Source organism: Eucyclogobius newberryi, unplaced genomic scaffold (genome assembly GCF_026437365.1).
Source record: "Eucyclogobius newberryi isolate DKJ021-1_F unplaced genomic scaffold, fEucNew1.0.hap1 SCAF_3, whole genome shotgun sequence".
Classification (NCBI taxonomy): Eukaryota; Metazoa; Chordata; class Actinopteri; order Gobiiformes; family Gobiidae; genus Eucyclogobius; species Eucyclogobius newberryi.
Genome location: NW_027315945.1, coordinates 26,870,838 through 26,894,930, shown reverse-complemented (window position 1 = coordinate 26,894,930; position 24,093 = coordinate 26,870,838). Strand labels below are relative to the sequence as shown.

The window sequence follows — 24,093 nt, the reverse complement described above, 5'->3', positions numbered from 1 at the left end:
ACTTAAACTTTAACTAATGTGTTTAAAGACACTTTCTGTTACTTTGGAGACAAGAAACATTTCTATTTGATTGCCAAATTATCATCTGATAATCCTATACTTGATGTAACAATATTCAAATTTCACGGTACAATATTATGACCATTTGCATATCATGGTACTATATTTATTGCAATATTTTGGAGAGACGATCAGAATTGGAGATAATTTAAGGTTATAATTTGATTTATTGTAACAATTCACGGTATTATTATGACAATACGACATCACAATATTTTTGTTATCGGTTTAGAGAACTGGTCAGACGACTTCTGCTTCACTCCACATGCAGATTAACACACACAAAACAATATGATTATGCTGACAGAGTAGTAACCCTCATGAATCTCGAAAAAGAGGTTGTGAGCAAATAAAGTTATGCAGATGAAATGATTTCTCCAATTGTGAGGAAATGTATCAACAATAGAGCAACAGACACAGACACAGACACAGACACAGACACAGACACAGACACAGACACAGACACAGACACAGACACAGACACAGACACAGACACATACACATACACACACACAGACACAGACACAGACACAGACACATACACAGACACAGACACATACACATACACATACACAGACACAGACACATACACAGACACATACACAGACACATACACAGACGCATACGCATACGCAGACACAGACACAGACACATACACAGACACAGACACAGACACAGACACATACACAGACACATACACAGACACATACACAGACGCATACGCAGACACAGACACAGACACATACACAGACACAGACACAGACACAGACACATACACAGACACAGACACAGACACATACACAGACACAGACACATACACATACACAGACACATACACAGACACAGACACAGACACATACACAGACACAGACACAGACACAGACACATACACAGACACAGACACAGACACATACACATACACAGACACAGACACAGACACAGACACAGACACAGACACATACACAGACACAGACACATACACATACACAGACACAGACACAGACACAGACACATACACAGACACATACACATACACAGACACAGACACATACACAGACACATACACAGACACATACACATACACAGACACAGACACATACACAGACACAGACACAGACACATACACATACACATACACATACACAGACACATACACAGACACATACACAGACACATACACATACACTAAAACCGGATCCAAGCATCTGAATATGCAATTTAACGCTCCCCTTGTCTTGCTGAATGTATATTGTTGTTATGCAGATCCTAACTCAAAGACCACATACCACTCTGCTTTATGATGGAGGCAGTTTGCTGCAGAAGCGCTCAGCCGTCATATCCCTCCTCCTCTTTCTCAGCTCATCAGAAGGAAGATTTTCTCTCTTTAGCGAGGAGGCCAATAACAATAATGAATAGAGGCCTGTTCCCCCTGATCCCAAGAGTGCACACTTGTCTATGTTTCTCACACTTATGAATAGAATTAACACCAGCTGTTTTTAAAGACGACCAGCTTCCTGACACTAGACATGTTTGCTATTGATATGCTGATGAGGGCCAAGACATACGGGTTTATTGTGCATGTGCTTGGGTTCTCAGACTAGTGGTGCAGCAGTAAGAGAACAACAGAGCTGCTGCAGTGTGAGGCTGAGGCGCTGCAGTGCCTCCAGAGCTTCTGCTGAGTCAGAGTCAAGCAGCAGTGATGAAGCAGCAAAACTCTGGGCTCAGCACTGACATCCTGTGGCCATTATTATAGTTGCATTGAAATAACAATTGACTGGGTTGAGACTATTATAGATATGTATATTTTATTGTTGTGGCTGTATTGTCTTGATACTGATACTCCATTTTGATACTGAGGATGAGACGTGATACTGATTTTGTTACCACAATGAAAATTAGGAGTTTTTCCATTAAGAATATATTGTATTTTGTTTTAAACTTTTAATTGCTATGGCAATGGATCTAAGACTATTCCACAACCATTCAGAAAAGATTCAAATTGGGCAAGGTGACCCTTGAAAAAGAGGTCTTGAGCTTAATGGGTTCTTACCTAGTTAATACATAATACAAATGTATGCATTTGTTTCATTATCAATACATAATCAACCTAGTTTCAATACTAGTAATACCAATACTAATATCTGGGTTTATTTGGCTGTTAAGATCATTTTATATGATAAACATTTTGGGCCTTAATAAAGTTCAGTGTGGCTAATAAACCACAATAGAGCTGAAAATAATCACTGATTTGTAAAGTTTGTTTTAACTGTTACTCAATAGGATCTCATAAAAATGCCGAAACATGTGCAGCACCTGATGGTTGGTCCTTTATAAGTAAACTGCATAAATTACAAATGTGACTTTTTTTCTCTTTGCAGAAAAGCTGTACATTTCCACTGGTCGTGACCTTCGTCGAGCCCTGTTTTCCCTCAAGCAGATATTTCAGGTAATGATTGATTTACTCAGACACAGATTCGGTCCTTTATGTTAATGTCTATTTTTACACTCTGCATTTTGACTCATTTGCACTCTCTGAACAATCAGATTTTCGCCTGCAGACACACAAAAGGACATGGGAACTCAGTGCTTGGATAACCTGGAGAAGGGGGAAGTGTGGAGGCTCGTACGTTAGATTTAATTTTGAGCAAAAATAAACCAAATTAGCTGGAAATATTTGCTCAAACTTACTAAAGAAATTGGATACTTACAACAGCAATTCAGATTTTAGACTTTGCTTTAACCACGTCATTCATTTCATTCTCTGTCCATACTTAGTTAGGCTAAAAACAACAGCTAAAGAGTAACTGCATCACATATGAAAATGAAATCATGTGTCCTCAGTTGATTGGAAGAAGTGTTGCGTGCATGTATTAGTCTCTAAGCTGTCGTTTCTATATTTTATCTTGTGATTTTATAAACTTAGCCAAATGACTGGAGTTTCCATCACAACTCTATAGCAACATGTCCATGTGCTTCAGAGACAGGCAGAAGTTCAGGCTCCCCACAGTGTCTATTACTATGCATCTGTCTCTACTAACCCTACTGTACACTTCATATGATTGTAGAAACCTCTATGTTGTTTTAAATTACAAAGCTACTGACGGAAATGTGGGAGGCAGATGGTTTTCTAATTGACACGTTGTAAAAGCAAGATGTTAAATTGTAGCTGCTACATTTCACAGTAAGATTAATTGCAATTGAATCAAAATCACAATTAAAAATGACACAAATCACAAAAGCTGCAATTTATCAACATTTTCGTACTGCATTTTTTAAGTTCAATAATTTCCTCCACAAACATATTCTTCATAAAAACTGTCTGTAATACAATGTGTTTAGTTTGTCAATTTGTAACAACCCAGGAAAAGAAATAACTTTGAGGAGAAAAGCCAGAAAAGTGACACCTTTGACAAAGCCAGTTTCTCTGCTCAGAAACGTCTTTTATTTCACAGGACGACAAAGACCTGGTCCACGAGTTCGTAGTGGCAGAAGGACTCACATGTTTGATCAAAGTGGGCGCTGAGGCCGACCAGAACTACCAGAACTACATCCTCAGGGGTACATCCGCCTTCTCTCACACATCGAATTCCGAGCACGGGCCAATCGGGGAGGTCATTAATCAGCCCCATGTTTTCCGCTCACTTCTCCCTGGACCACATGTGCTGCTTATAAACACCATGTAAATTGATGATCCTTCGTTCTCACCCTCACGTATAAACAAGATGAAAATTTAGCGACCTGGATTTTCTGGACGTTCGGGCGAAGTCTTAACAACTGCCTAATTGATCTGTCCCCGATGATGAGGTGAAAGGTCTCGGGTGGAGCCAGTGGGAGTGTGCTGAGTAGGTTTAAGTGCAGTTCAAGTGTTTGCTCGAAAGTCTCCCGTCCACAACCTGCTGTGAGGGGCAGGTCAAACATACTGAAGTGGCTAATAAAATACAGGCAGGATATTGCAGATCATAAAACTAATTTCCCCCTCTTCTACCTCTTCACCTTTACATAAAACATCAGGATCGCTGCTGTTATACTAATTTTGTACACCAATCATTTGAATCTGTACAGTCATTGTTTCTCAAATTCTATATAAATTCATGTTTTTTGTTTTCTTATAATTACGTTTTTTGGAAAAATATGGTGTAATCCTTTACAGTTATTCAAACATTCAACGGTAAGTTCACACAGCAAAAGCAGAAGTTGGTTTTAAAATCTGTCTAACTAGTTCGTAGCGCTTACAAACACATTGTTAATATTCACATGCACATTGTCACCGGGGTACACCCAAGCATAGCCAATCAGAGCGCTTCTTTCGGCCCTTACTTCCGGGTTTACGGGAAATAAGATGCTTTACTACTGGCCACAGACAACACGTGGTGGTCTAACTTTTTTACAAAATGCTCCGTCTACAAGATCTCTCATTGGTAGAAAACACAAAATGTACTTTAGAGAAAATAACAAGACCTTTTTGAATAGAATTAAGATACTATGTCTTTGTACTGATCTAGTTTTACTTTGCGGGAGTAAAATACCTCAATAGAGACACTGTGTCCTATTAAAACGATTGGAACCTGTTTAGACCCCACCCCTTCATTTTCCCCTGAGAAGAAAATATCAAACGATCAGAGGCTATCTACAAACTGTCTCTTTCTGGTAATAAAACCTCCCTTTTGTGTGTTGCTCCTCTAAACAAATCATTCCTGCACATGCTTCCTCATCAGCAAGTCTTAAAACCACACACTCCAATTAGATCGAATCTCCCCCAGAAGCCCTTCTCCCCAAACCTGTTTCAACTCTTGACCTAATTGTGAGCGGAGCAGCTGAGGAAACGGGCTGTAGTAGATCACTCGTGCCGTGAGCCGTGGCGCTGGATGCTGGGGCGCAGATGGACGCGTCAGGAGTGTATAGAGATCTGGCGGCTGTAGCGCTGACGGCCTCCAAAAAAGGGGGAGACTGATGCTGCGAGGAGTCCCAAAGGGGGAGTAAATTAGACCCTCTCGCTTTCACACGTGTACACAGAGAAACTCAAAGGTGTAATTGTCCCGGGTGCTTCACATGTGGGGGTTTTCACTGTAATGTCTTTCATGTTTGGGGCAGTGTAGAAAAAGCAAATTGGAATGTGCTTTTTGAGCCCAAGTGTCTGCTGTGCATTATAAACTTCTGGACATGACATTTTCAGATGCTTTTGTGTAAAAAGATCAATCATATGACAAATATATCCAATATCTATTTTACACATGCTCCCGTTTATAACATTTCTACAGTTTACACATTAAACTTTTGTCCAAACTTAAGACAGTATCATTATCTAAAGCATTACCTATGTAAGAGATGCTTGTGGTGGTTTGGACCTGGCTCTGCCCTTAGACCTTTTCATAGAGACCCTTTAATAAAACAATAAAACATTCAACTATTATGGAATGGAGGCAAAAGTGAAGTGGAACATAATGTGATTTCAAAGGAGAAACTGTCATTAACCTCAAAATATCACAAAATATGAAATACGAAAATAATCAAATATGAAATCAAGGTGATTTTGGTAAACAAAAAACACTTCGATGCATAAGTGATATCAGAGCCGGGTTTAAAGACACTTGGGATTGTTTTATTTTTATTTAATAAGGGATTGACAAAGGCCAAATCCTGATTTGGTTTTACTGGAAAAATACTTACAAAAGCGCTGACCTGACAACACTTTTTCATTTTACCTACAGATATATTACATACCTTACCACAAATTATACATTTGGAGGCTAGAAAATAGTATTTCGTAATAGAAAAGCAAACAAACTGAAATTTCTACTCTGGAAATTCAAAATGGTTGGTTATTTTTTGCTATAAAGATCTGATTCCAGTTAAATATTGAACATGTTTTTGGGTGTACTTCAAGTCGCTTTCATTGGGTAATTCTGAACCTTCTGATGACATACAGAACATAAAAGGTCTTTAGCTTTTGTTATTTTTGTTGAATTATGTTTTTTTTAGTCATTCTTGAGTCCTAGTCCGAGCCTGGTTCAGTCCCCTTTCCATACATTAGTAATATTTGCATTCCAAAAACATTTCTGAGAACACATTTTGAACAAGTTTTCTCTTTGGCCCCAGTTAGTGCTCCATCATAATGTGGGTAGAAGGCGGGTGCTTATCCCCCGTAGCGGGCCCCTTACACCTGGACCACAGCACTTCCAGGCCTGGACCGGGCCCATCGGAGGGGCCCGTGGGAGCCCAGTGTGTGCCTCTAACAAACCATCAGGCTAAATGGTGCTGAGGTCATTCCTTTAGGGGCAACGTGCCATCTGGAGGGGCACATGTGAATAAACACAGTCGGGGAAGTAGAACGTAAAACATAACATCACAAGTCAAAATATTAGAATTTCTTTCACAATTTAATGAATGTAAGTGTTATTCTAAAAGATTGGAAGATTGGAACACGTTGTAAATGGACACAAATGAACAAAAAGCATAAAAGTTTGTCCATGAAGGAACATAAACAATATATCATGTGTTAAAACCATTATTGAATCAAAATCCATGTATTTTGAAATTCATAGAAGCCAGCGACACCTCAGTACTTTGGGACATGGGCAAGTTATCTAAAACAAATATAAATGTGTCATGTTTATTTAAATTTCGTCTAAAATGTGGTTACAAAATGGTCAGGAATTGTCAAAGAGAGAGATGCAAGCGGTGGATAAAAATAAATGGTAAATAAAAAAATGGTTCCCAAGTTTAAAATATTTTTCCTCCACTTGCAGGTAAAACATAAATAATTTAAATAAAGTTCTTCTAGCAGACTCACCGTTTGTACCTGCAACCTCAAAGTAAAGGAAAAATATTTTTAAATTAGAAAATTGGGCCATTATTCTTATTATTTTTGCTTTCATCTCAGGGCTTCTGTGAAGAAAAGCAGCACAAGGAACAAAGACACAAAACAAAGTGTACAAAACTGAGCAAATCAATCGACTACAGTTATACAGACTTCTCTTCCTTCATTTGTTGACCTTTGACCTTATTCCGCCCTAAACACTTTTGCCTCTTTTTGCCACGGATCGGATCGGCACTTCTGTTGTAACTAACTCTGTTCAGTGGAGAACGAGGAAAAAGTCTCACCGCTAAAATATGCTATAAGTTGGACGATTTGTGTAAAATGTCCAATGTTCATGTGACCAACAAGTCAACAATGCACCGATTCACTTAGTCTGTGTAGATCTTATATTCTCTCCCTATGCAAACTTATACAACCAGTGGATGATGTGGAATAATATGAATCACTTAATAATTTATTTTTTCAATCGCCTTTTAAACAATCTAAACCAACACGGACTCAAAGCACACTTCAACCAGTTCAATATTTAATCAGGTCCGACGGACAAACCTGTGAAAGACATTAAACGTATGTCCAATTCGGCAACAACATACTTGCTTTTCGAAAAAAAGTCCACATTTTGCTCCTTTTAGTCAGCTGTGTGCTGTCCACATACATTTTGACCCTTTTTTCAACACCAGTAGCCATAATAACTAAACGCTGCTGACAGACTGCAGGGGTTGCCTCAGCCGTTAAATGAAAACAGCTTGTGCAAAAGGTCAGAATAGTTTAAGCGTCGCACTCCCGCTCCAGTTAGACGAACAACACAGGAACAAGCCGAGAGACGTCCACAACACGTTTTCGGTGGATCAGTCTCCGCTTTCCGATGTTTACCAAAACTAACAACTACAACCAGGTTTTAATGGGCGGCTGTAAAATTGTGAGCCGGCTGGATTAAAGGCAGACCAATTGCAGTTGACTTGAAGTAATTATGCCCCTCTTTGAAATCTCCTGACATTCCTCTCTATAAGCTTTGTTTTGAGCTTCACTTTCTCTGTTGGCGCTTTTGAAAGGCCGTGCCATTTCGCTCTGTTTACACAACACGCACCATCTCCAAGACTCTCCAAATGAAAGATGATGTTTTTGTTAAGTGCCTCACATTACAGAATCACATCGTTGTTCATGGTATATGTAAGGAAAGGACACACGCACAAAGACATATCGAACGTTTATGACCTGTTTTGAGAAAAGGTAAAAACACAGGAAATGTAATGAAATGTCTTGAAACATATAGTCATTTTTCTCAACTGTTCTTCAAAAAAAAAAACGGCGTAATTACTAAAACTTTTATCTTTAGGGCGATACATGGAACAGAAAATACTAAATAAAAAGACTAAAGTATCATGGATTAGTATTATATTGAGTTTAATTAAAATATGTACTAACCCTTTTTGCATTCTTGGTGTTAGTATTAGTTTGTATTTGGATTATATGTATTTATCCATAACTTTTATTGAATATACTTACTTACAGATACAGGAAATTAAGTGTACATTTTCTGGTACACCATCTGCCTGTCTCCCTGAAGGCCTCATTGCTTCGCTTTGAATGCTCCACACTACGGCATTAAACATCTTTATCTCCACGGAGACGAGCAACTCAGACCCGTTGTGGTAATGTTGTTTAATCAATCCAAACATGTAACGACGCCTCTTTTATGTCATATCGTGGCATATTCCGTGCAAAACAATCGCATCTCCATGGAGACAAGCAGATGGCGCGCCCTCCACCGATGAAGCTACACATATAGCACCTTTAAAGAAAACATTCACACAACTTTATCCCGAAACGTGTGACCGTTCTTTTTCAATACAATTACATACATGGCAGACGGCACTGATGCATTGCAGGCGGATGAAAGGAAAATGGAGTTACATTGTGAAGACTCTTAACTGCTTTGAATAACTCATGGTCATACATCATTCGGGCCGTTATCTCTTCCTCTCCCCTGCCTCGGTTGGACTGTTTCCAATAACGCCACCATTATATTGCCATAAGTTAGCCACCTGGACCTCCGCATTTCTTCTTGAACCGCGAGCAGAGATAATATCCTTGACTTTTCGGCCCCGTGACCGATCTCAGTTAGATTTTTAGCTTGTCTTGTAACATTAGCGCGCCGCAGCTCCCTTTGCGCAGTACCCCGAAAAACACAGGACCCCATTGTTTTCCATCTCTGTGGTCGTCTTTTGTGTGCCGAGGCGTAAAACGTTACACATCCATAAACGAATCGCACTTTTTAAAGGAGTCCGGCCGAACAAAGTGCCGGTCGCAAAGTCGTATTGCGTTACGTTTGAATAGAGGACTTTATTGCCGGCCATTGTGGACACGTTCGTTTAAAGTCAGAGCTGTGTAACAGAACTCCCACTTTTGTTAAGTGAAAAGCCAGGCCCGCTAACGGTTAACAGTGCGAGTTGGACGCCAGCGTAGGAAACAGTGTGTTGCCGTCTGCTTCGGCCAATAGTCTGGATAAACGTTCCACTCCTGTCTGGGCTATATTTGTAGAATCTGGTTCAGTACAGGTGCTGTGACTTCCTTGTTTGTGTGAGCAAGTAGAGGGTAGAAGGACACAAGGGCAAACCGATACGCCGATACGTTCTCGACAAAGGAACTGCTGACACATGTTCAGCTGTGAGAAAGAGTTCTCCACAAAGACTTGTGTAGTGGGGGAAATGTGATGCCTGCCATGTAGTAAGATCCCATGGGAAAACGCTGATGTTTTCAGATCTGGACCGTGCCCTTCTCAGGTGGGAAAACGTCCTTTAAGTGAAGCTTCAAATATGTTTGACATCGGTGTCGATATAAAGTAACAAAGATACAATGTAAAGTACTACAACTCTCAATAAAGAATGTTTTCCATCCAGTATTAACTTATATAATACATTTTTTGTAGTTGGTTGGAAGATATGCAACATTTGAATATCGAGTATGTTGTTAATGATTGTTAAAACAAAGCTACAAAAAATAGCCGATTGGTTAAAAATGAAAAATAAAAAGGTGATGTTGAAAACTAAGGAGATATTTTTACACTTTTGTGATTAATATTATATACTTTTCACAATTGTTTGATGATTAAAACTCAATTAACAAGTTTAAAGACATCATTCATTATTTTCTTCTTAACTTGACAAAACAACCCACAGCCAAAACATCCACAACATTGGTCTGAGCAACAGTATTTTCTACCCTTTAGTACAGATTTGCATGTAGTAGTAGTAGAAGTACCGTATTTTCCGGACTATAAGTCGCACCTGAGTATAAGTCGCACCAGCCAAAAAATGCATAATAGAGAAGAAAAAAACATATATAAGTCACACTGGAGTATGAAATGTGGTTGCAAGTGTGAAAATAACAAATAATATCACATATAAGTATAAGTTTATGAAAATACAGTATTCAGAATTTGGAATTCAGAACATGTGAAAACTGCTCAAAACTCATGTATAAAATGCTGTAATGTGACTATTTAAGTACAGGTTTTATAGTGTCTTTATCTTCCACGTCTTACCTCCATTTATCAAATATAAATTTAGCAGCACTTTATTGGCCTGTACTCTGGATTATGTTTTGCAAAAGTCATAAAAGTCATAATCCGTGGCTTGAGAGCACACATTACAACACACCTTTAATCGCGGCACATCTCAGTTGAAAATGCAGACGACCTTTGAGTGAACTGAGAGCTTCACGTGTTGTCATGTTTTTGGTTTGGTCTGGGTGACGAGACACGCCCCGCCCTGTGCCCCCCTCAGACACACAGACTTCGGGATCTCCTCACGTGAACAGACCCATCTGAACCCAATCCAGCGCCACCTGCCTGACCCACATCCGCCCTCGCTCCTCGGGATGAGAGCGTGAGCGGGGCAGCGGAACACCACCCCTCCCTCACTGCACATTCTGTTAGTTACAGGATTTAACTTTGATTTTTTTTTTTGATTACTTGTATTAGGCTGAATTGAAGACCAAATAAAAAGCTACTGTATGTATCACTTCACTATACGAAAAAATGACCATGTTTCAAGTATCATTCAAGACATTTTCAAGAAACACCAATAGAAAAAGTAAAATAAATGTTTGAGAATTTGAGACATTAGTTTGAACATTTTTCTTTTCAGTAAACTTTTTCTAGGACTGCACTGCACAATACATTCCGAATCAGATACATTTACATACATTTACATACAATTTAACCAACACTAGTAGGAACTTGCTTTGGTGATATGATGCAACATGAAACAATGAATAATAATGACACCGCAGGCATCTGTACTTAGTCCTATGTTGGTTATGTTTTGGTACTGAATTGCAAGTTTTTCGCTAATGCAATAAGAAGAAACAAGAAACCAAATGTAGAGGTATAGCAATGGCTTTGTAGTGTTCTTTTCTTATAGTTTTACTAAAAGTTACTTCTGAATATTAGTGTATTCCAAGTCGCCAAGTATATCCACAATTATCAAAAATCTGCCTTTTTTTTGCCATCATTATTTACCACTATCTTTATAGTTTTGTGCAGTGCCACAACTCTAAACGTAGGGCTTTAGGGCTTGAATCGTTTAGTTATTTAGTGGTGGATGGAGTCTTAGTCAAGTCTATGGCACATTTAGTTGACCAAAGTGCTGAACAGGAGCACTGTCAACCACAATGTGTATTTTATTTGGATTAGAAGGATTCTGGAGTAAATTGTGAGTGTATTCATCCATTATGTACACGTAAATACACAGTTAAAACCAATACTTTTCTGAATACATTGTTTTCATTGCACAAAATCCTTTGAGCTTGTTGTCTTGTGAGATCAGATATTTGGTCGGATCGTAGAGAGACACTCGACAGATTTGAGAGCTTTTACCAGCTCCACATGCTCCCTTTTTATTTGAGCCAATCCATTCACAGTCAACCAAGAATTTCGTAGTCAACAACAGTGCGTTAAATATCTCCAAACCCTCTCCTCTGTAAATGATTGCTGCTGCTGCTGCTGCTGATGAGGACAGTTTACTACCGGCCCCAGCAGCTCCTCTCATCAGCTGCTCCATTGTTCATAGTTTTATTTGGCTGTCTGTGGGGAGTTTGTTTGCGCTGCCTTCCTCTGTAAACCGTGTCAGATGCTGGCAGGCGCCTCCTCTCTCCTGTTGGTTTACTGTACGCAGATATGTGCAGTTATTTTGGCAGTCGTGGTGCACGACTGGCAGAGCCCCTGTGTCTGACTCTAATAGCCTGGCTCATTAGCTAAACGTGAAATTGTCTCATCTTGTTTATGTCCAGTGAGAGCGCAGTAATTTCCCCCCCCGTAATAAAGTTGTCTTTATGAAGTAGACCTACAATAAATCAGGGCGCTGATTATATACGTGGTAATGACATGACAACAGAAAGGAAAGTGTGTTAGTAAGTAGTTGTACATGTGTTACGATTTAATAACGCTGAGCTGAACTACCGCACTTCTGTGTAGAAATGGTTCGTGGAAATCTTCAAAGCCAATGTTCCAAAACAATAGACAAAAAGGAAAAAAATGAGTCAAGCACATTATTTTAGACTTCTGGAATTGATTGTGTTGCATTGATAACAAATGTGTTCAGACCTGGATTCAAACTCAACCTTTATTCTGAGGTAAATGTAATTATAAAATCGATACTTGGGCTTTGAAACTCGGCTGATGTCAAGTGATACCAGAATACTTTCTTTAAAACAACTTTAACGTGTTATCATATTAGTCATGCACTCATTACAGTAACTTTACAACAGCAACATTGTACAAATAAATGTAGTGGCTGAATTCTGGAGGATTTCAGCTCTGCTATTATGCTTTTTTCAAGGACTTACTTGAACTAGTACTTGAACTATATCTTAAAGGCGTAATGGATGATTTTTTTGCCCAAATCTGAGTCTCATTTCCTCGTGGCGTGGACTGCCGATTAGTCCTGCCACGTATCAATCATAAAACGCACCTACTGCTCACCTGCAGCCGCGTGAGTCTCGTCCCCACGAGCAGCACGTTTCCCTGTGTCCAAACGCATGGATCTATCATAATATAGTTCCCTCAGTGTACAGGACAAAATTAAGACGGAGAAAGACAGTTCGAGCTGGCTCAAAAGGGACGAAAATCTACTTGACACGAGAGATGCGATGCGATCCGTCGCGCTAATAAACAAACGCAGGTGTGTGTTGTGTCAATCCGCACGGGGAGTGCGCGTTCTCAAATCGGCAAAAAATCGTCCATTACGCCTTTAAGTAGATTAAGTTAATTGTAAATCATGATATTGATGTAAAACGACTTAAAAATAGAAAGAGGTCCATTGATTTCCTGTTCAAAACTGCAGAATTGATAATCCTTCACTGTAACAGGCAGGGAATTGGTCATTTACGTGTTTTTGTTTTTTACATACGTGGCATTTTTGAACCATCAATGTCACTATGAGTCTTCATTCTACAAATAATCTCAACTAAGCACGGGGATGTGGGTGAGAATAAGAGGTAGGTTATTGTTTTGGTTTTTCTTTTGGGGGTGGGGGGGATTGTAGGTGAAAACATGTATTTTCTGAGCACTTCAGCCTCAGTTACAATACATGATTATTGAAACACGCGGGAGTCAAAATACAACTTTGAGGGAAATAATGATTCGGAAACACCGCTGCAACAAGGTTAAAAGCTCAATAAAGTAGATTCTATATAATTGACTGTGTGGAAGATCAGCATCAGAAGGCTGGGAATCGATAATTAAATTCATGACATTTTCATGTATCGTTGCAACCAGTAAACGTGCTGAACCTTGTGCACTCCAAAAATCTGTAAACCCCAGACGGTTTATACAGTTACTTTTTCTATATGCTCTGTGCGGTAAAGCTATTTCAAATATTTCACCTGACTTAACGCGGTGGTCTGCGTGTGTCTACGCTCAGGGAGGCCCACTCTTAACAAGATAAGCACAGACTAAAAGTAGAAGATGTGGATCATCTCTCAAAGCCCAGCTAAAACAAATGGAGCAGCTTGACCCAGTTTTGATGAAATCCAACAAAATAAACAGGTCTTGAGGGAGCGACGGGTGCGTCAGGGAGTAAGAACTGTAACTGTAAGAATCACAGTTATAGATCTGCCTGAATCATTGTCTCAAACTTAAAAAATAACAACAACAAAATCTAAATTTCATTATCAAAACATAGTCATAAACTGCAATAAAAAGACAACTGCACGCATACACAAAAACATACTTTTCATTAAATGTAAAAACATGAACGTTTCAACAACAATTGTAATATCAATTCTGAAGTAAAAGTGGATAAAGCTGCAGTACCAAACGTTTCTCTCTTCAGCCGTACTCTTCAGCTTTCCATCTCCATTTTTAAAACGTTTTATCGATCGCAAAATCGTTAACGATCTGTGTACATCACCGCAGCGGATTAACTGTGCGTTGGTGGTCGACCCCGCTTCATTCCTCCGTCTGCAGAAAGCTGCCTCTTAAGCTGTGGATGTTTAAATACCTGCATCCTATTTTCTTCTATGGCCCATAGGCATTATTCCTGGCCTATTGGCATTATTCCTGGCCTATTGGCATTATTCCTGGCCTATAGGCATTATTCCTGGCCTATAGGCATTATTCCTGGCCTATTGGCATTATTCCTGGCCTATAGGCATTATTCCTGGCCTATAGGCATTATTCCTGGCCTATTGGCATTATTCCTGGCCTATTGGCATTATTTCTGGCCTATAGGCATTATTCGTTGAGTAAATCGTCTGAGCTTAGACCCGATTTCACGACGCTGAGGCTGGCACACAGGTTAACAAATGGGCTTGTTAACCTGGGGCTGCAGGTGACTGGCAGCAACCCGTGCCAGTCAAGTATTCTATATAAAATGCACAAATATTCCTGCTTTCCCAGGCTGTTGGGTTTAAATGAGTTACAGGCGGCCGTTCACACTTCTCACCTCTGCAGTGGTCAGGGAGCAGCCCTTTCCGGAACATTCCTCTGAAGGCAATAGCTGCGGTTTCACAAAAGGCCCTGAACAAACCACCAGCCCATCTGCCCCTGCTTCAGCTTTACATCCTCCAGAACTTCCCCTCTGCAGCACGCTTTATGTTTAATCCACTCTTTAACCCGGATGGCACGAGTTATACAGGCCAAGTTAGAACGTCTTTTAAAAATGAACTTTAGAAGGTTACTGGGGGCAAACTGGTTCCATTCTCCATTTGGTATTGAAATAAAGTCCAGGAATAGAAAAGGGTTTAATGGGATCGTAACATAGCTTGCACATTATTGTTTCTTTTCTAGTATGTGAACTTTGTACCTTCACTAAAACTAGCTGGTTCTCACACTAAATCGTTATTGGTTCAATTTGAGGTTTTGCGTGGTGAAAGAGAGAGTCCTATAAGCTCAAGATTTCCACAAGGTCATTTCACACTGTAGATTCGTTAGTTTACCCAAGCTTCTTTCCACCACTTTTGTTGTAAATTGGTGTGAGACAGATCTTCCCCGTTTGTTCCAAGCCTGACAATAGCTGCTGTGGCTTGGTCCACGCTCACATTTTGCGTGATTTTCTGAAGCCCGTCCGTGGGCCTCTTTCATATAAGCTTCACTACCTTTCTGAAAAAAAAAGAAAAAAGCTTGGACTCTCCTGGGTTAAAGTAACAGGTTTTGTTGCACTCGTGGTAACAATTGCGTGCAGTTCAACTCGTAGGCCATCGCAGTTTGAATCTTTAATCAAATAAAAGTGTGAGAGTGCTCTCCAGACGCCCAGACCGCTCATTGAACACTTCCAACTTTCTTTTTCAGGCCTTAATCTTTCCTCCTCCTCCTCCTCCTCCGCGTTCCCCTCCGCTCATAATGGCTTTACATTTAAATTCTAATCACCGCTCTTTGAAGGCGGCTCATTGTTTGCCAGCATCTCATTTACGTGACATCCATTCGGAGCGACTTAGCCCTGTTATTGTTGTGAGGTATGGTGCACAGTTGATCTTGATTACTTGAATGGAGGCCCACGCACATTTTTGGCCCGGCACCAGCCTTTGCCCTGTGCAGCCTCAGCACTCACATGTTCTTCCTATTAACCTTCTTTCAGAGTTATTGATGAGCGTCTTTGGGAGAATTTAAAACAAATCCTCAGGTCTGGACACTGTTTGCCGCCCGAGGTTTAGATTCTTTTATAACGTCCCGGTCAAGGTAGCGCAGAATACATTTTTTGCATGACTAATTTGACCACAAGTTTATGGAAACAATGGTTCACAAACGTGGCTGTTTAAACGCCATTAAACATTTCCGAAAGCTTTTTTCGTAGCACAACATTGCACATAACGACGTCCAGTAAATCTTTTTTATTTTTTTGAATGTTCAGCATTGCAAACAAAATATGTGGGAATCAAACTGTTTCTTCTGCTAAACTGTACTTGAGAGGCATTTTTATGAAGCAGCACATTTTAGTAAATGGATAATGACTATGCGGTCTGGCCATAACTGTTTTGAGGATCGTATCCTCGCCGTATCTCAACTGTCCACTATATTAAATCTACACACGATACAGGCTTCCAGTGCAAGTTTATTTGACTTGGCTGGGAGTCGCCTGTATAAAGTCATCTCTACCTATCAGCAATATCTTTAAAAATGTCTTATGCAAACATGTCAGAGTGATCCCAAAGTCATTGCGTCGGGGATGACGGGGGGAGAGCGGGCGCAGAACGTCTCGTCTGTCAGCAGCAGAACATTCAAACGGGGTAGACTGGTATAATGGTGCTCTTAAAAGGCTCATTACAGACACCTATCTCCTCACTGATGTTTTCTGTGGGCATTCCTCGTGCCGCTCGACATCAGTGCGAGCCACAGGTGCAGCGCCGAGATAAAAGCTGTGTTTGCCAAAACCACGAGCTGAAACAAGGACATCGGACTTCTAGATAAAGAATGTGCTAAGATGTCAAAGGACTGGGCGTTTAAATGTGTGCACCATTTTTGTTTGGAAGGTACGCCATGGAGATGTTTTTACTTTGTCTAGAATGTTCCACAGTGTAGAGCAGGTGACACCTCAATGGAATAAATAGATATATAGCTATGTTTTGGGCTATACTGTGGAACATTGCAGATAAAGCAACATTATCTCCATGGAGACAAGCAGGCTGCAGACCCTCCACCAGAAAAGTTACACAGAGCACCTTTAAATCATAATTCAAAAAAAAAAGTTATCTATAAGAGAGCAATTTCTGTAACCATTGAACAAATAATGAGCACGATACCAACAAATAATACATTAACATTAACATTTATTAATTTACTCATTATTCATTCATTCATTTACATTAACATTTAAATCAAATTCACATAACACAGACTATTACAAATAATGGCAGTATTTTGGAGCTTTACTGTTATCACCACATTTCTCTGCTTTCGCAACTAATGCTTATGCAGAATTTCATGGAGCACTTAGTAGCTCCTGTGGTCAACCACAGACTGTAGCAGTGATGTCAGAGGGCCGTCATTCTGCAGTTTAATAAATGTTATGTTTTAATACGAATGTTAAAGGAGACTTAGTGCAGGTTCAGGACATTCCAGGTTCCACAGCCAAAGTGGATTATTACCTGAACAAACAATAAAGTTGCCACTGAAAACTATTTGATTTAAAGGATTTGGTGGATATATATATTAAGAAGCTCATTGATACCCACACGTCCCTCCAACGAAAATACAGAAGCTGCACAGAGGAATCCTGACTTATCTCCACCACATTAACACTGTAATGCTATTTAAGAAGAGTGAAAATATGTCTTACTGACACAGCCACACAGTCAAAATACGCTGCAACTATTTTTAACCCAGAATCTGCTTTATTATATTTGTCTTGTTCTATTTCAACCTCACGCTGTACTTTCCAATACCCCGCTGACCAAGCTGCTCAAAACGTTCATATAAAGTCATTGAGAAGCCAGTCCATATTTCACCTCTGTGTGGTGGTGCGTGTCCCCCTCCCCCATGTCTGCACACTTTCACTGCCCCCTGGTGAGATCCCAGAGCTCTTATTATATATCTTATTTATGTATCCTGTTACTCAAGTGATGTTCACATCCTGGGAAGTCGTCAGCTCAAATACTTTCCCTTCTTTTGTGTTTGTGCCTCAGATGAATGATGACTGGAAAGTGTAGTTCTTGTACCATGATACCTGTAGAGTCGTATTTTTGTATTTACACATTAAAGACATCTATCTTGATACTTGCTCTGTTGTCCTGCAGCTCTGGGGCAGATTATGCTGTACGTGGATGGAATGAATGGACTCATTGCTCACAATGAAACCGTTCAGTGGCTCTACTCCCTCGTCGGATCAAAGGTAAATTCACTTTACTATATGCCACAATGAAAACAATTAAACTAGATAACTTAGTAAGTTGCAGCTATGAAGTGGTCACATTGGTCACCTCAGCCCTCTACTGGGCAGATTGTAGTACTGCCCATTCGTAAATCAAGTCTGAAATTAAGTGGTATTGATGCATTTTAATTAAAAGAGGAAAACAAATAAATCAATTATTATCATTATCAATATCTGTTGTTAAATAAGTCAGTGGCCCCTAGTCTATTGTTTGATGTTCACAGATATACACTGTCAATTGTTGCAATTATATTTTTTTGTTTTAAAGATATTGGTCTTCAAAGTCCTCTTTACGACAAAACGTTTTCTTTGCAAATACTTTTGCACTTGCATTTTTGTATGCAAAATCATAAAAAAGGTTATATATATCATTATTGTTCAGCAAAGGCTGTACTTAAAATACTTTTCTTGTGCAGTTCCGCCTGGTGGTGAAGACTGCTCTTAAACTGCTGCTGGTGTTCGTGGAGTACACTGAGTCCAATGCTGCGCTGCTCATCCAGGCTGTGAACACTGTGGATGCAAAAAGAGGTCGGGAGCAAAAGTAGCAGTTCAAGCTGAATATTTTGTGTTCACACTTAAACGCACACCACATCAAAATTCTGACCAAATTAAACCTGGGCTAAACAGGAACTATAGCAAGACAACCAAGTTGACATCTGGACTAAACTGGACTTAACCCAGGACCAAACCAGTGGAAACGCAGCAATAGAAGCAGAAAATTGTAGTTCTCTTCCCTTTACTTAAGACAGTGGTTCTCAAACAAACCAAGCACCACATAATATAATATCTGGCATTCCGAATACCACCACATCTAAACTTGGGCTGTATAAGGCCTAAAGGATGAATAAGCATGGTCTAAAATGAGACGAACCAGGTCAAAAATATGACTAAAACACAGATTTGGTAGTTCCAAATAATTATGGAATGTAGGACACAATCATTATCAGATTTGTCTTTAAATAAAATAAATGCTCAAACTGTTCTGAAACTAATAATAATGCTAACTATAAATATTCAATTCACATACTTCACAATGAGACACGACGTAATCTTGTTACTAGATTAGATATTCAGAGATTCCAGTGTTCAAATGACTCTGCACTGTCTCATTTTTCACTACTCACTAGATTAAATGTCCCACCACACTGCCTCACTTACTCACCTGCTCCACACTGTGCACACTGACAGTTCTTGGGGTCTCATCCCCCTCATCCCTTCTCTGGTCTCCTGTTGCATAAGTAAACCTGATACACTTGTCTCCCAGAGTGAAGGAAATGGACTTGACCCTGTCGGCTTCTTACTGGAGATCAAGTCGCCTCAACTTTTTCCACCAGCTTTTTTTCCAGTGAAAGTGAAAGAGAGTCCGGAGCGGCGAGATGACTTGAAACCCGGGTAACGCTGTCAGCTCGTTATAATGTGAGTGTCTTGTGCTGCCGTAGGAACAAAGTTTTGGTCAAATATAATGGAGATCTTGGATGAGAAGGATGGAGTGGATACAGAACTGCTGGTCTACGCCATGACACTAATCAATAAGGTCAGTGTACAAATACTCTTTTTATGTATTTTTCTATCTGTGAAGGCTTTATTTCAACCTCATACAGACTCATTTAAGTTAATCAGTAGTTTTTGTTAATTATTAGTGAACAAAATAATAATAAAAGCCATTGTATAAGTGTAAAAGTGCATGTTGTCAACTGTAAACAAAGCTGTTACATGATGATGAACATGTTTCTATCATTATATTAAAACACGTTTCTGGCAATGATACAACAGTTTGCTTAATAGTTTCAAAGGCGACAAAATATTGAGATCTTCACAACGTTGAATAACAGTCATTTCCTGTTTGTGTACATTATCTCGCTAGACCCTGTCAGGGCTCCCGGACCAGGACTCATACTACGACGTTGTGGACAGTCTGGAGGAGCAGGGCCTCGAGGCTCTGGCCCAGAGACACCTGAGCAGGAAGGGCACGGACATCGACCTGGTGGAGCAGTTCAACATTTATGAGGTACGCCATCTTCTGTTTGTGCAGCTATTTCAACGAGCATCGCAGTAGGATAGCATGGTAAACTTAAAGCGCAATTATTTAACGAATAATTACACATGGAAAACATTATTCCACGATTCTATTGCAGAGACAATTCATTCTATTTAATTTAATGGTAATATGAGTCATCCTAACTCAATATGAAGTCAGTAAATTACCAGGGAACAAGTTTAATATTTTCTGTGTAGATTTGAGTTTTACACACGATCAATCTTGCTGAAAACGAGCGGGAAAAGACGGAACATACGTCCAAGTAATTCACACTGATTTGGCGGCAGAACAAGCAGAGAAATCACTTTTGTTAAATCTAGTTAAGAGAAAACCACATACATCTTTCTCATCTGCAGATCCATAAAGCGCCTCTCTGTGTATGTTTTTTCAAAAGTTAAATTGTCCGTATTTCTACTAAAATAGGCCGAAGCGCGACTGTCGGAATGTGTTTGTTTTGGTTAGTTTGGTTGCTTCACCTTTCACCTCCGCCCAAACCACAATGCTGTGAATCCTGTGAATGCTCCCAATCTCAACAACATGGATTCTCGTGAGTTTATGATCTCACAAACATTGAGATAACTCTTCTTAATGTACGTTATCCCAGTGATCATATTTCCATCCTACAAGTGTTACTGTGCTCTAGAGTGTGACCCGTCTTTATTACAAAAAAACATACCACATCTCGCTCCAATTCCATTTTTAAATTAGTATTATTCTACCGTTCTACTGTTTCTTTACGCTTGTTTCCTAGATGGTCCTAAGGCATGAGGACGGTGATGAGGAGACCCAGTTACCCCCGAGTGGGCGTAAGGATCGCAGACGGGCCAGTGTGGGGTGCACCTCAGAGGGGCGGGGCCTAGAGCGGAGACGCAGCCGCAGACATTCACTCCAAAACAACAGAGGACACGCCTCGGCCCCAGCCTCGCCCTGCAGCCCCTACACACACGGCACCGGCTTCCTGTCTTTCGGTGGTCCCAGAGTGGAGGACATCAGTGAGAGGTGAGGGGGGGGCACATCCACAAAATGAGTTGGAGAGATCTAATCTCTCTTCTGAAAACATTAGTCATTATTTTGCGGTCCATAGAGTAGTTTCACAATCCATAACACAGTATGTCACAGAAAATAGCTGAAACAACAATATAATGTTCATCTATTTTAGCTTGAGACATTGTTGTCAAACTAACATTAGCCTACATGATATCATTAACATCATGGACTTTTATAGTATTAGTCATTCAAATATAAGACCATTCTTCACTCCAAATTGTCACTGTCCAAATTTAAACTTTTAACTTTATTACCATTCTTAACTTAACACATGAACTAGTATATCATCTGCCATGATGATATCATGTGGAAAAATAGTAACAAGAACCAGTTACAATGTGTGCATTATCTTTGACCCGGGTCAAGTTTGTGTGAGAGAGAGTTAATTCAATACTGTCAGTTGCAATACATATTGTTATTGTTTCTAGTTACTCAGAGATGTTCATCTTAACCATCATTCTCTGTTATCACTATGTGTTTTTGTGCATTTCTTACCTAAGCAGCACACTTACCAGTAAAGTGAATCAAACCCAGCTGGTCATCTGAAACTGGAGTAGGTTGTTCCGGTTCACTATAAGAATTTACAGCCGGTCACTCGTCGCTCTATTGTTAATTGAATCCAGGGAAGTTTAGAAAGCGACCAGAACACTGCAGCGTACACACACATACCTCCTACATGTTAGAACGAGCTGTCATTTTGGTGATGAAATTGATATTCATTAGATTTGTATCATCTTTGACCATTACATGTCCACTAAGTAACTTTTCTGGTGGAGGATCTGCCACCTGCATGTTTCCATGGAGATGTTATTGCTTTGACTGTAACGTGTCACAGTATTTATGGAAAGGCAACTCCGCTCGCAGTCAGAATGGATGTTTTCAAAGATATTGTTTGCATTTCTGCATTTTTTTGCAATAAAACACCTACAACTGATTATGTGAGATAGGTTTAATGCCATACTGTGGAACATTCCAAGCACAGCAATAACATCTTTGTGGAGACAAGCTGGGAAAATTACATTAGTGCATCTTTAACCATTTCTAAGGCATGTTTGTTCATTTACTAACTCTGTTTTCGAGCCTTGTGCATGTTTTAAGTGTCCACGTCTTTCTCTTGTCTGCTCCATGTTCATGTCTGTCTTAATCTTTGTTCACTACCGCCGATCCTCTACCTCTCCTCTCAACCCCAGAGAGGAGGAAGAGGAGGAGGATGAGGATGATGAGGATGAGGAGGAGGATGAGGAGGAGGAAGATGCAGATGCTGAAAGTCATCCAGTCATTGAGTCCGGTAGTCAGGGTGCACACAGGTATTTTGGGACAATTGTGATCCCTGATACTGTAGTTTTCCATTATAGTCTCCCATAATGTCACTATCATTTATTTAAAAGGTTTCCTATAATGCAGTGTTGTTCTTTTTAAATAGTTTGGAAAGCTCTCCTGCTTTGGCTACACTGAAGCGATTCATAAAGCTTAATTTAGAAGCAGACTGAGCGACTAGTGCCAGAAAAAAGAATTACTGGAAAATGAACAGTTTTATCTGCAAAAATATGTGAATTTCAAATCAATTGAGGCTTTAGCTGTGTTTTTGACAACCAATTCATATAAATTGCTATATCTTAGTGCAATAAAATTAGCTCATGTTACATTAGGGCCGTGCGCATGATCAAATCGAGATCAAATCGAGATCAAATCAAGATCAAATCGAGATCAAATAGCTTTAAATCGTCAATGATCAAGAGAGGGCTTCAAACTTTGGAAAAATATATTTGACTTTTTGCGTGTCAAGTGGCACTGTTTAAAGTTTTCTCATGAGAGCCATGTTTAATCATTTTTAACTAGAAAAAGTTAAATCCAATCGAGTCAAAATGTATTAATTCACATTTTTACTCTCAATTATTAAACTTAATTCATTAACTATTCATATGCTGGTCATATAATTCAGAGATGTTTTTGTATATTCAAAAATATAAATCAGCAGTATGGAAACCTTTGAATAAATCAGAAGAATTCATTTACCACTTGAAAAACCGTTCATTCTCCTAGTTTGGCCTTGTCTCTTGTACTTTGTCCTGCAGTGTGGCTGCAGCTAGCATGTGTCTGAGCTTTAAGTGTATGGCCCAGCTCGTGCCCAGTCCAAGTCTTCCTGAAGTCCAGACCAGGCCCCGCACTCCTGTGTCCGTCGCACCTAAACAGAGGAACTATAGTCTTTGGTGTGTGTCTTTAAAAATAACTTAATCCATCTTTGCTTTTTGCTGCACTGCACAAAGCTTTGCACACCATCAAATATTATGGTCAACCTACCTCCTTTATTTCATCCCAAAAAATGACCCAAATACAAATATCAAAAAAGGTCTCTGCACATATTTGCTTTAGTTGATAAAAACGTTAAATACAAATTGAACAGTTCATTTTATACTTTTCAAAATCGTGTGGTTATTACAGCGTCCTTCTGACCTCTCACTAGCTTCTCTGTGTGACTAACTCATTGTACTTTTTCCTTTGGGATGTTGGATTTGTTTTTCTAACTCTGCTTTTCATCTTCAGTGTGACAGAAACATCTCACGCAAACAACTCTAGCACACCCTTAACATCTAGAAAGCCCTGCTGGGCCGAAAGGTAAGGCTTAGTTCTCTAGGCATGGACACAACTCACATACGGTCTAACAGTCTTGTTGTTTAACTGCTATTTTATTCCTTTTGTGCGCCGGGATCTTGTGTTCCTGACATTATTTTACCCATAGACTTTTGGCAAAAATAAATATCAAG

At 39.7% G+C, this 24,093-nt stretch overlaps 1 protein-coding gene across 4 annotated transcripts in view; it reads left to right on the top strand.

Annotated features, from left to right (window-relative positions):
* The window catches only part of fhod3b (formin homology 2 domain containing 3b), an 88,353-nt gene that overhangs the window by 52,181 nt on the left and 12,079 nt on the right, over positions 1-24,093 (top strand). The window contains exons 4-13 of one of the 4 annotated variants that reach the window (XM_072460568.1): positions 2,439-2,506; positions 3,513-3,618; positions 18,110-18,204; positions 18,660-18,771; positions 19,683-19,777; positions 20,108-20,251; positions 21,033-21,280; positions 22,519-22,635; positions 23,404-23,538; positions 23,873-23,944. In XM_072460568.1, the coding sequence (XP_072316669.1) occupies positions 2,439-2,506; positions 3,513-3,618; positions 18,110-18,204; positions 18,660-18,771; positions 19,683-19,777; positions 20,108-20,251; positions 21,033-21,280; positions 22,519-22,635; positions 23,404-23,538; positions 23,873-23,944 (1,192 nt within the window). The remainder of the gene's footprint in view (positions 1-2,438; positions 2,507-3,512; positions 3,619-18,109; positions 18,205-18,659; positions 18,772-19,682; positions 19,778-20,107; positions 20,252-21,032; positions 21,281-22,518; positions 22,636-23,403; positions 23,539-23,872; positions 23,945-24,093) is intronic. The other 3 variants (XM_072460569.1, XM_072460570.1, XM_072460571.1) reach the window with 3 other exon arrangements.